We start from the raw sequence: 13,175 nt of genomic DNA on the forward strand, positions 1-13,175 counted from the left end.
TCTATGCAGAGCTGCACCAGATTTTGCACTCTCCAAGTAAATAACCCCCTTTGTGTACCATTGTGGGTGGAGTTTTATATTGATGATAATTGTACAAGTTAGTTTGCTTGGACACCTAGAACCAAACTGCTAGCAGAGCGGGGGGGCAGTGGGTCCTATTTGGCCCCAGTGGCCCTACCCTACCCTTCTGTGTCAATGACCTCTCATCATGTCAACTCATCTCCTAGATTGTAAGCTCGAAAGAGCAGGGCCCTCGATCCCCTCATGTTTTGCATTGTATTGGTATTGTTCTGTCACATGTTCTGTCTCCCTTTTGTAATGTACAGCGCTGAGCGAACTATTGGCGCTTTATAAATACTGTATAATAATAATAATTACTGCCCACTTGGGTAGGAGGGGGCCAGAAGTATAAATTTGCACATAGTCTACATGATTGTCTCTTCCATTCACAGAATTTCAACATTTATAAGCGGATCTTTGTGGAGATGGTGAATGCGGAGGGAATGAACTGTGCTGAGGTTTACCATACCTGGGCCAACCTGCGGGACCTGCTTTACTCCCTGGTGAGAGCTCCATTGTAGCCTTTGTCTGTAGCGATAACAGTATCTCTGGATGGTGGTACAATGCTCATAGTTCATAGACCTCAGGCCGGGGGGAGGACCAGTGACCTCAGGCCGGGGGGAGGACCAGTGACCTCAGGCCGGGGGGAGGACCAGTGACCTCAGGCCGGGGGAGGACCAGTGACCTCAGGCCGGGGGGAGGACCAGTGACCTCAGGCCGGGGGGAGGACCAGTGACCTCAGGCCGGGGGGAGGACCAGTGACCTCTGGCCGGGGGGAGGACCAGTGACCTCTGGCCTGGGGGAGGACCAGTGACCTCTGGCCTGGGGGAGGACCAGTGACCTCTGGCCTGGGGGAGGACCAGTGACCTCTGGCCTGGGGGAGGACCAGTGACCTCTGGCCGGGGGGAGGACCAGTGACCTCAGGCCTGGTGAGGAGGACCAGTGACCTCAGGCCTGGTGAGGAGGACCAGTGACCTCAGGCCTGGTGAGGAGGACCAGTGACCTCAGGCCTGGTGAGGAGGACCAGTGACCTCAGGCCGTGGGGGGAGGACCAGTGACCTCAGGCCGTGGGGGGAGGACCAGTGACCTCAGGCCGTGGGGGGAAGACCAGTGACCTCAGGCCGTGGGGGGAGGACCAGTGACCTCAGGCCGGGGGGGGGGGGGGAGGACCAGTGACCACAGGCTTGGGGGAGGACCAATGACCACAGGGTGGGTGGTACTGGAACTGGACATCTAATCTGGGGTGATAATGGTGATTATTCTGTGTTTGGCAGTGTGAGAACCTAGTGAAATCCAGCGAGGTGAATTCTCCGGCACACAAGAGTTTGAGCTTATGATGCTGATTGCTCATTATTACGCTACGCGTTCTGCGTCACAGGGGGTGCAGTCACTGGTGAGTACAACTACTGTGTGCATCCTTTACCCATCCTAATATCTCTGTCCTCCCTGGTATAGTTCTGCCATTCTACGATCTCTAAGCCCTTCTTTGTTCACTCATCTCATTTTCTCTGCTGTTCCATTTACTCTTCTTTCTCACATCGCACAAATTCACTTTCTTCTTCAGTCATCTTGTCTCTGTCTTCCTCATCTTCTGTTGCCCCATCCCTCTCCCTTGCTTCCTCTATTGCTTCATATCTGCTCCTCTTATCTGCCAATTTTTTTTTCCGCTCCTCCTTTGTCACCTCATCTCTTCTCCCCCCCACCCCCCCCAATCATCTTTCGCCTATCTGTCTCCTCTGTTGCCTCATCTCTCCTCCTCCCTAGTTGCCCTCACTGTTTTTCTATTTTTCTCTCCCTTTTCCTCCTCTGTTGCCTCATCCCTCTCCCTGTCTTCCTTCTCTGGTGCCATGTTTTTTTCCCTCTCTTCCTTCTCTGTCTCCCTCGTCTCCTCCTCTGTCACCCCATTGCTACTTCTGTATTTTCCCATCTCTCTTCCTCTCCTCCTCTGTCTCCCCAACTCTCTCCCTCTCTGTCTTTTTATTTTCTTCCTCTCCTCACACTGTCATCCTGTCTCTGCTTCTCCCCTGTCACCTAGTCTTTCTCTTTCTCCTCTGCCACCTCATCTCTCTCCCTTTGCTTTCCTAACATCGCCTTGCTTCATCTCTCTCCCTCGCCTCTTCTTCCATTGCCTCGTCTCTTCCTCTCCTTCCTCTGTGCTACCTTGTCTCTCTTCCTCTCCTCTGCAACCTTGTTTCTCTCTCTCCCTTTCATCCTCCTATGCCGCCTCATCTCTCTCCCTTTCCTCTTCCGTCACCTCATTGCTCTCCCTCTCTTCCTTTTCCATCACTTTGTTTCTCCCCTCTCCTCCTCTGCCGCCTCGTCTTTCTGCCTTTCTTCTCTTCTCTTCTGTCTTCTTTTCTTTCCCTCTCCTCTTCCGTAGCCTTGTCTCTCTCCCTCTCCTCCTCTGCTGCCTTGTCTCTCTCCCTCTCCTCTTCCGTAGCCTTGTCTCTCTCCCTCTCCTCCTCCGCCACCTTGTCTCTCCCTCTCCTCTTCCGTAGCCTTGTCTCTCTCCCTCTCCTCCTCTGCTGCCTTGTCTCTCTCCCTCTCCTCTTCCGTAGCCTTGTCTCTCTCCCTCTCCTCCTCCGCCACCTTGTCTCTCTCTCTCCTCCTCCTAGTTTCTCTCCCTCTTCTCCTCCTCTGCCACCTCGTCTCTCTCCCTTTCCTCTTCTTCTGTCACATCGTCTTTCTCCCTCTTGTCCTCTTCCATCACTTTGGTTCTCCCCTCTCCTGCTCTGTTCTCTCCCTCTCCTCCTTCTTCACTGCCTCATTTCTCTCCCTCTTCTCCTCCTCTGCCACCTCATCTCTCTTCCTCTACTCCTAGTCTTCCGCCTCATCTCTCTTCTCTACTCCTAGTCTTCCACCTCATCTCTCTTCCTCTACTCCTAGTCTTCCGCCTCATCTCTCTTCCTCCCCTCCTCTTCTGTCATCTTGTCTCTCTCCCTCTACTCCTCTGCTGCCTTATCTCTCTCCCTTTCCTCCTCTTCCATCACTCTCTCCCTCTACTCCTCTCCTGTCTCGTGGTCTCTCCCTTTAACCCTTTGCATTTGGTCCTTTCTGTAGACCTGCTCTGTTTCATTACCTCCTCATGGACCAATGACACTGATGACAATATCTCTTACAGGATGTGATAGCTGCTAAACTCTGCATCTCGCTCCTGCGTCACACTGAGCTGCTCCCTGCAGACAAAGCATTCTATGAGGCCGGAACGGCTGCCAAGGTAATATGTGTTCTATATCAGCTGAGAGTGGTGGTGGGGGGGGGGGGACATCACATGACAAACATTCATGGAACCCTGTAGCCTGCCTGTTGGAACGATACCGCGCACTACAATGGCTCTGTGTCTTGCCTCAGTCTAGCTGCAGATGGGCGTTTACCCATTAGACAAAATGTAATCTGTTTTGAAATTCTGATTTATATAATCTCTGCCAACCCCTCATCCTTCCCCAGTGACCCATAACAGAAAATATGTGGACCCCCCACCTTTCAGTATAAGACTGGATCTTCCCTCCCCCACTCCCTAGTGACCTGTAGTGGAGAATATGTAGGATCCCCCACCAAGGAGAAACTGGCCCGACATTCAGCATAAGACCAATCCCCCCCCCCCCCCCCCAGTGATATGTTACAAATATACCTAGGAACTGTCCTGCCATTTAACACAAATCCAGATCTCTGGGTTCCTACAGATACTATGGGGCTGGTTTGTATGATACTTTCATGGACAATCATAAAACACCAATGGTCTGCCATAGAAGGGGAAGTAGAGGGGGGGGGGGTCTATTCTGTCCTGCAAAGGCAATTAGATCTCTATAGATCATCTTTTGGTGAAGTTCCATTTATTACAGCAGGAATACTATCCCAGGATCTTGTGTTTGATCTCCATTTTTTCGGATCCTGATATGTTCGGTGCTTTTGTAGCTGGGGTCTGACACTGAGTGGGGCTGAGCTTGCTGTGAGCTGTCTCTGTGTTCTATTTCCAGGGAATGGGCTGGCAGAACTCGGCCTTCATCTTCCTGAACAGATTCCTTGACCTGGTAGATGTGAGTATCTGAAAGACGAGGTGATATGCTGGGGAACGTCTTTCTTAACTATGAACAGATAAATGTCCACTATTGGATTTCCTAAATCTTTTCATCATCTCCAGGCAATTGAAGAAGGAAATCTGGATGCCTTGGATAACACGGATTTTCAAAACACAGACATTCCATTTGAGGTTCCACTCCCCGCCAAACAGCATGTTCCGGTGAGCAGAGGATATCCTGTGAAACCCTTCTCATCACAACTTTTTACTAATGATTCTATGATTAGTAAAGGCTACAATGCCCGTCCTTTCCCCTCCCTGCTTCTTACTGCCTGCGCTCTGCCGCTCCTTTCTCCCTGCTGCCTGCGCTCTGCCGCTCCTTTCTCCCTGCTGCCTGCGCTCTGCCGCTCCTTTCTCCCTGCTGCCTGCGCTCTGCCGCTCCTTTCTCCCTGCTGCCTGCGCTCTGCCGCTCCTTTCTCCCTGCTGCCTGTGCTCTGCCGTTCCCTCCTCCCCGCTGCCTGCGCTTCCTCCTCCCCACTGCCTGCGCTCTGCCGCTCCCTCCTCCCCGCTGCCTGCGCTCTGCCGCTCCCTCCTCCCCGCTGCCTGCGCTCTGCCGCTCCCTCCGCTCTGCCGCTCCCTCCTCCCCGCTGCCTGCGTTCTGCCACTCCCTCCTCCCCGCTGCCTGCGTTCTGCCACTCTCTCCTCCCCACTGCCTGCGCTCTCTCCTCCCCACTGCCTGCGCGCTCTCCTCCCCACTGCCTGCGCTCTGCCGCTCCCTCCTCCCCGCTGCCTGCGCTCTGCCGCTCCCTCCTCCCCGCTGCCTGCGCTCTGCTGCTCCCTCCTCCCCGCTGCCTGCGCTCTGCTGCTCCCTCCTCCCCGCTGCCTGCGCTCTGCTGCTCCCTCCTCCCCGCTGCCTGCGCTCTGCCGCTCTCTCCTCCCCACTGCCTGCGCTCCCTCCTCCCCGCTGCCTGCACTTTGCCACTCTATCCTCCCCACTGCCTGCGCTCTGCCGCTCCCTCCTCCCCGCTGCCTGCGCTCTGCCGCTCCCTCCTCCCCGCTGCCTGCGCTCTGCCGCTCTCTCCTCCCCGCTGCCTGCGCTCTGCCGCTCTCTCCTCCCCGCTGCCTGCGCTCTCTCCTCCCCACTGCCTGCGCGCTCTATTCCCCGCTGCCTGCGCTCTGCCGCTCCCTCCTCCCCGCTGCCTGCGCTCTGCCGCTCCCTCCTCCCCGCCTCTTGCGCTCTCTCCTCCCCACTGTCTGCTCGTTTTGCTCTGCTGCCACTGTGTACCTTCTTCTTTCTGCTCTCTACCCCTCCCTTCTCCTCACTGTCTGTGCTCTACTGTCGCCTCCTCCCTGCGCTTCATCCTACTGCTCTCTCATCCCCTCTCTCTTCCCCATTGTCCCCTCCCCACCATCTGTGCTCTACCCCTCCCTCCCTCCTCCCCACTGTCTGTGCTCTACTGCTCCCTGATCCCTGTGGTTGTGCTCTACTGCTCGCTCCTCCCCACCTTCTGTACTCTACCGCTCCCTCCTCCCCACCGTCTGCGATCTGCCACTCCCTCTTTCCCATTGTGTCCTCCCCAATGTCTGCGATCTATCACCCTGTTGCCCTTACTTTCTGTGCTGTACCCCTCTGTGTGCACTTTACAGCTGTATTATTGGTGTCTCTCCTCTGCCAGGCGGATAAGCGGGAGGAGGTGAAGGAGTGGGTGTTGGCAGTGTCCATGGATCAGAGAGTGGAGCAGACTTTTCCTCAGGATGAACGAGGCGCCTTTGAAGGGTCACTTGTAGCCACAAACAGTGGAATCCATTCCCTGCCGTGTCTGATCACCGGTGAGATCTCTCTCATTGTATATGGTGACCTCTTACTATGGGAATAACCGCGGGTGATCAGGAAGCCCCTGGAATCATCCTCCTAGGAGTCACTATGTAATTCTTTCAGAGTGTGATGACATTTCTTTGTCGGCTGTCTGCAGGGTATCCAGTCCTGAGGAATAAGGTGGAATTTAAACAGCCGGGAAAAGCTGCTAACAAGGAAGACTGGAATAAATTCCTCATGGCCATTAAGGTAATTTCCTCTCATTTACCTGCTCTCCTGCCCTTTAGATCTGCCCCACCCCCAACAACTTATCTTCTTTTTTTTTTCTTTTCCTCCTTCTTTGTTTTTCCTTTTTTTTTTAATTTTCTTTTTTACCTTTTTTAAATTTTCTTTTTTTTTTTTAATTCTGCTACCAGACCAGCCACAGCCCCGAGTGTCAGGATGTCCTGCGGTTTATCAGTCAATGGTGCGGAGGTCTCCCAAACACCAGCTTTTCTTTCCAATGACCAACCCTGAGCGGAGTGCTCCCGATTTGCACAGTAATGCCTGGAATTTTTTTACAGGGAATATATATATATTGGTTGTACATATTTATATTTGTTATTATGGCCACGACTAAAGAAAATAAAAATATTTAATATTGATTTCAATGTTATGTAATTTTCTCAGTCTGAAGGTGGAGCTCTCAGCTCCTTTACACGTTTTAAAGTGGTTCCTCCTTCTGTGTGCTTCTCCCCCCCCAATACTCACCTAACCCCCTCTCGATCCAGCGATGTTCACTGGAGTCCAGGGGCGGACTGACCATTTGTAAACTGAGGGCCCGGGGTCAGTAGGGGGCCCCATGAGATGCCCCTGGTACCTTTTTCATAGGCTTTTTTTGAGTTTGGGCAAGGACACAGGGGCCCCATGATCCCCTCTTGCCCGGGGGCCCCATGAGTTGTCAGTCCGCCCCTGCTGGAGTCTCACTTATCCTGGGATTCCCTCTTCTGTGATTGACAGCAGTGTAAGCCAATAGCTCCCGCTTCTGTCTCACCCAATGAGAAGAGAGAGGGGGCAGGGATGAGCCGCGACTCTGTGTATTAATGGACACACGGAGCAGCGGGTGCCACCATAGCAAGCTGCTTGCTGTGGGGGCACCCAACAGGAGGGAAGGGACCCGAGAAGAGGAGGATCAGGGCTGCTCTGTGAAAAACCATTACACAGAGAAGGTAAGTATAGACATGTTTGTTATTTTTTCTTAAAAAAAATAAAACAAACCTTTAGAATCACTTTAACCCCTCACCCTCCGGAGGATTTACCCCCTCTTCTTGTCCAGGCTTTTTTTTTTTTTGCGATACAGCGCTGCGTTATTTTAACTGACAATTGCGCAGTCATACAACGTTGTACATAAATTAAATTTACGTACTCTTTTCCCCACAAATTGAGCTTTCTTTCAGTGGTATTTGGTCGTCTTTTTTGTGCTATGAACAAAAAAGACCGACAATTTTGAGAAAAAAAAAAACAATTTTTACTTTTAAACATATCCAGTAAAATAATTTAAAAAATAAAATTTCGTCAAATTTAGGCCAAAATGTATTCTGCTCCATGTCTTTGCTAAAAACAAAAATCCCAATCAGTGTAAATTTAATTGGTTTACGTGAAAGTTATGGTGTCTACAAATGGCGGGATATTCATTTTTTTTATTTATTAGTAATGGTGGCAATCAGTGACTTATAGCAGGACTGCGGCGGACATTCTGACACTGCAGGGGAACTGACTTGGTGTCACTGACATCCCCAGTGGCACCAATGTCCATGCTGTCACTGACATCCCCATGGTGTCACTGACATCCCCAGTGACACCAATGCTCCATGTCTTTGCTAAAAACAAAAATCCCAATCAGTGTAAATTTAATTGGTTTAGTGAAAGTTATGGTGTCTACAAATGGCGGGATATTCATTTTTTTTATTTATTAGTAATGGTGGCAATCAGTGACTTATAGCAGGACTGCGGCGGACATTCTGACACTGCAGGGGAACTGACTTGGTGTCACTGACATCCCCAGTGGCACCAATGTCCATGCTGTCACTGACATCCCCATGGTGTCACTGACATCCCCAGTGACACCAATGCTCCATGTCTTTGCTAAAAACAAAAATCCCAATCAGTGTAAATTTAATTGGTTTACGTGAAAGTTATGGTGTCTACAAATGGCGGGATATTCATTTTTTTTATTTATTAGTAATGGTGGCAATCAGTGACTTATAGCAGGACTGCGGCGGACATTCTGACACTGCAGGGGAACTGACTTGGTGTCACTGACATCCCCAGTGACACCAATACAGTGATCAGTGCTAATGAAAATCACTGACACTGTACTAATGGCACTGGGCAGGAAGGGGTTAACTTTTGGGCAATCAAACGATTAACTGTGTGCTGGGAGTGTTTTACTACTGAGACATGCTGTGCAGAGCAATACAAAGCAGCATGCCCTTGCCAACAGGAGAGAGACCTGTGTTGTTTACACACAGGTCTCGCCCCTGTTGACTTTTCCTGACGATTGCCAGGTACCAGTAGGGAATCTCTGGCCAGTAAGAAAGAAGTTTGTGAAAAGAGATTCACAGAAAAGCGGCTACATTATGAACAGAATGTGATACTCAGAAAAATTTCCAAAAAATTCTTTATTAAACATGAATATTTGACATATGGGCAATCGCCCTGGTTTATCATCACCTCAGTATGAGACAATACACACAGACCTAAAACCATATAAAATCACACCAAGACCGGTCTGGATAAATGTGCTACAAAGACTATGACTGCTATAGTCTAAAAGTCCTTGCAGCACTGGCACATAGGTAACACTTCCTATAGGAGGTATATATATATATATAGCATGTGACATTGTATACCTATGGTATAATTTTTGTAGACATATGTCATAACCACATAGGTTATACCCCATATAGGGGGGGATTTCCAAAAATTACACCGAGGGTATATCATATCACATGCATGCAGTACAGCGAGCACAGTAATCGTCAAAAGAGAGGCATGACCCTAAGCCTATGATAGGCAATGGGTGGGTATAACATAAATAATGCAGTACAACCCTATACCGGCACACGTGGTTGGGGCCCATTAATCTGTGATAAACGTGACTGATTGAGAGGATTCTTATAATGGAAAGAGCCCCTGTTGTTGCCTTGATGGAAAGATAGATGCCAGTAGCAGAAATCTGCTTTAAATGGTTTCTTCACCACAGCATGTGGACTGCAAACCACTTTTTTGTTGGAAACAAGGTAAGGCCCAATGAATCTTCCGCCTGTTGACATCTATGTGGTGTGCCTTGTTTCTATGTAAAGCACCATAATGTCCCCATCCTGTGATAAGACAAACAATATAAAGGTAGTCACTTGTGAGAACTTTCACTCTATGGTAGACGTATATTGTCATGCAAGTCGCAAGGGACTTTTTATCTAATGTCCTGTAACAGTCCACTCACCACCTGTGCAATAGGTAGTAGAAAAAGGAAAACCTTCATAGGTACTGCCGTGTTGATCCAGGGAACCACCGCTTACATCAGCCGACATATCGCGGGTTCCGACCTCTCCATGGCGCCTGTACAGCCTTTGCATGACTCATGGCATGTGGAAATGGCTGCTTCCTTGTAGGTCGGCGTGCGTTTCACCTAGTGCGCATGACTGGAAGCGACGTGTATGACGTCAACGCGTTTCGCCGATGGGCGTATCTCACTCAGCTTCGTCAGGACCAATGAGATTACTGCATTTCAGCTTCCTATTTATAGTGGGTTAAGACCCACCCACTTATGCAAATAATTAACTTGCAGTTATTCTCAATGGGAGAAAAACAGCTAAATACTTAGCACAACCGCTGGTCATTATTAAATTAAAAGGACAGGTGACTGGATATACCAAAGAGAGGAAAGGCTTGACAATTCCATCAATGCAAAAAGAAATAAAAATAATTAATTAAAAAATAAAAAATTACCACACATTCACCAGAAGATGGCAATATTAATGGAAGAATCTCCAAACCTGGTCATTAACCTCTTGCCGACCGCGCATAGCCGAATGACGGCTTCACCGCGGCCGGCCAGTTCTGAGTGGACGTCATATGACGTCCTCCCAGAACGCGCTCTCCTGCGCGCCCCAGGGGGCGCGCACCCGGCGATCTCCGTGATCACTGTGTCCTACGGACACAGCTGATCACGTGATGTGGTGAAAGGCCGATCCCACCGGCCTTTTACCACGTGATCAGCGGTGTCCAATGACACGCTGATCACAGGGAAATGCAAGTGCCGGTTCTCGGCTGCACTTTCCTCACGCTGTCAGATCGTGAGGAAAGTACTGTCGAGAACCGGCAGTTGTCAGAGCGGGGATCGGCACCGATCATCAGGGCACTGATGATCAGTGCCCTGATGATCGGTGCCCAGCAGTGACACCCGCAAGTTCCGCCCAGCAGTGCGCCCACTAGCCCCGCCCACCCGTTCCCAGCAGTGCCCCCACCTGTGCCCAGCAGTGCACCGACCTGTGCCACCTACCTGTGCCCAGAAGTGCCACCTACATGTGCCCAGCAGTGCCACCCACCTGTGCCCACCCACCTGTGCCCACCAGTGCCACCCACCTGTGCCTGCCCACCAGTGCCACCCACCAGTGCAGCCCAGCAGTGCTGCCAGTCAGTGCCCAGGGGTTGTGCCAGTCAGTGCCCAGAAGTGATGCCAGTCAGTGCCGTCTATCAGTACCCATCATCAGTGTCACCTATCAGTGCCGCCTATCAGTGCTGCATATCAGTGCCGCCTATCCGTGACCCCTAATTAGTGCTGTCTATCAGTGCCGCCTATCCGTGCCACCTCATTAGTACTGCCTATCAGTGCCCTTTAGTGCTGCCTATCAGTGCCGCCTATCAGTGCCCATCAGTGCCGCCTCATCAACGTAAATTAGTGAAGGAGAAAAAATACCTGTTTGAAAAATTTTATAAAAGAAACAAATAAACTTTTTTTTTTTTTTTTAAATTTTTTGCACTTTTTTAAATTTATAGCGCAAAAAGTAAAGTGCCCAGTGGCGATTAAATACCACCAAAAGAAAGCTCTATTTGTGAGAAAAAAATGATCAAAATTTCATATGGGTACAATGTTGCATGACCGCGCAATTGTCAATCAAAGTGCGGCAGCGCTGAAAGCTGAAAATTGGCCTGGTAAGGAAGGGGGTATAAGTGCCCGGTAGGCAAGTGGTTAAGTCAAAGGCATCTAGTCACAATAGTAATTACCACAAAACCACCACAAGATGGCGGCATTAATTAAAGAATCCCTCTGAGGGTTATTTTGCCAAAGATACCTAAACCACTTATTAATATACAACTATTTTCAAAGGAAAGGAGAATAATCAGCTCAATAATCAGTCCCCTTTCCGCTTCTAAATTTGTATTCAAATATATACCAACAGGCCATTAGATACTTCCCCTAACAAGAAAGGTTTATCTTAATGCTTTAGCGTATTGTCTAACCATTGGTGGGGATGAATTACTCGAAATCTCTGGCCAGTACCTGGTGATTGACATCTCTAGCTGCCAATGGCGGCTAGGGATTTTGTGCAGCCCTGCCGCCCTGTAGCAGTACTTCTGCTATAGGGCAGCAGGGAACTGGTTAAAGTGTTACTAAACCCACAACAGTACAATCAGTCTGTATATGCAGTAAATCATGCTTGTTATAATCCCTGTGGGACCTAAGGGGTTAAACCTCCGCATTGTGTAAAAAGGATGTTTGATCCTGACTTCTCTGATCCTCCCCTTCTTCCAGTGTCTCCCTCTTATCTACTGATAAGACATATGGTGTGTGCCTACTTGTTTGGCTGTAACTTTGTGGCCATCCAATAAACTGTTAAACAAAAAAAAAAAGAAGACATATAGCGTGGAGTCACTCTGCACATGCTCAGTTTATTGTGTATCACTAGAGCTTTCTTTTGGTGGTATTTAATCGCGGCTGGGTGTTTTATTTTTTGCATTATAAACAAAAAAATAGATAAAAAAAAAATGTTTTCATTGTTTCTATAAAGGTTTGCAATCTTTCTCCTTCACTAATGTGTGTTGATGAGGCTGCAGCGGTGGATGATGAGGTGGCAGTGGTGGGCATTGAGGAGACACTGATGAGGTGGTAGTGGTGGGTGTTGAGGCAGATGAGGTGGCAGTGGTGGGGGTTGAGGGAGATGAGGTGCCAGTGGTGGGCATTGAGGTGGCAGTGGTGTTGAGGCAGATGAGGTGGCAGTGGTGGGCATTGAGGCGGTACTGATGAGGTGGCAGTGGTGGGTATTGAGGTGGTACTGATGAGGTGGCAGTGGTGGGCATTGAGGCGGTACTGATGAGGTGGCAGTTGTGGGTGTTGAGGCAGATGAGGTGGCAGTGGTGGGCATTGAGGTGGTACTGATGAGGTGGCAGTGGTGGGCATTGAGGCGGTACTGATGAGGTGGCAGTTGTGGGTGTTGAGGCAGATGAGGTGGCAGTGGTGGGCATTGAGGTGGTACTGATGAGGTGGCAGTGGTGGGCGTTGAGGCAGATGAGGTGGCAGTGGTGGGTATTGAGGTGGTACTGATGAGGTGGCAGTGGTGGGCATTGAGGCGGTACTGATGAGGTGGCAGTTGTGGGTGTTGAGGCAGATGAGGTGGCAGTGGTGGGCATTGAGGTGGTACTGATGAGGTGGCAGTGGTAGGCGTTGAGGCAGATGAGGTGGCAGTTGTGGGCGTTGAGGCAGATGAGGTGGCAGTTGTGGGTGTTGAGGCGGCAGTGGTGGGCATTGAGGTGGTACTGATGAGGTGGCAGTGGTGGGCGTTGAGGCAGATGAGGTGGCAGTGGTGGGCATTGATGGGTACTGACGATCAGTGCCGATCTGGTCTGTGACAGTAGCTGGTTATCGGCAGTACTTTCCTCAGGCTGAGGCTGATAACCGGCAACTGTATTTACTCCGTGATCTGCTCTGTCATTGAACACAGCTGATCATGTGCTAAAAGGCAGCTGGGATTGGCCTTTTACCACATCACATGATCAGCTGTGGCCGTAGGACACAGCAATTGCTGGATGCGTGTTCTGGAAGGACGTCATATGACACCTTCCTAGATCTGGATACCCATCATATGACTATAGCACAGTTACCAAGTGGGTAAGGGCAGTAATGTCATCAGCTGCATTATGAGAATCTATGAGTTCATTATGTGCTCTTGCAAATTCCCCCCCCAAATCCATCTTGTTTTCTGTATGGTTTATTCTCTCACCAAGTACATCCACTTCTGA

The 13,175-nt window shown here is 50.0% G+C and overlaps 1 protein-coding gene across 1 annotated transcript in view; it reads left to right on the forward strand.

Moving 5' to 3' along the window:
• Positions 1 to 6,538, forward strand: part of IFT172 (intraflagellar transport 172) — a 79,151-nt gene extending 72,613 nt beyond the window's left edge. The window contains 9 exon segments of the mRNA XM_089659672.1: positions 453 to 563; positions 1,335 to 1,377; positions 1,380 to 1,453; positions 3,182 to 3,277; positions 4,038 to 4,097; positions 4,202 to 4,300; positions 5,755 to 5,908; positions 6,052 to 6,143; positions 6,311 to 6,538. Coding sequence (XP_089515798.1) covers positions 453 to 563; positions 1,335 to 1,377; positions 1,380 to 1,453; positions 3,182 to 3,277; positions 4,038 to 4,097; positions 4,202 to 4,300; positions 5,755 to 5,908; positions 6,052 to 6,143; positions 6,311 to 6,400 — 819 coding nt within the window. The 3' untranslated portion in view covers positions 6,401 to 6,538.
• Positions 6,539 to 13,175: the final 6,637 nt, after the last annotated feature.

The sequence above is a fragment of the Staurois parvus genome, unplaced genomic scaffold, assembly GCF_062004578.1.
Source record: "Staurois parvus isolate SC_StPar_1 unplaced genomic scaffold, SC_StPar_1.0 ptg001181l, whole genome shotgun sequence".
NCBI lineage: Eukaryota > Metazoa > Chordata > Amphibia > Anura > Ranidae > Staurois > Staurois parvus.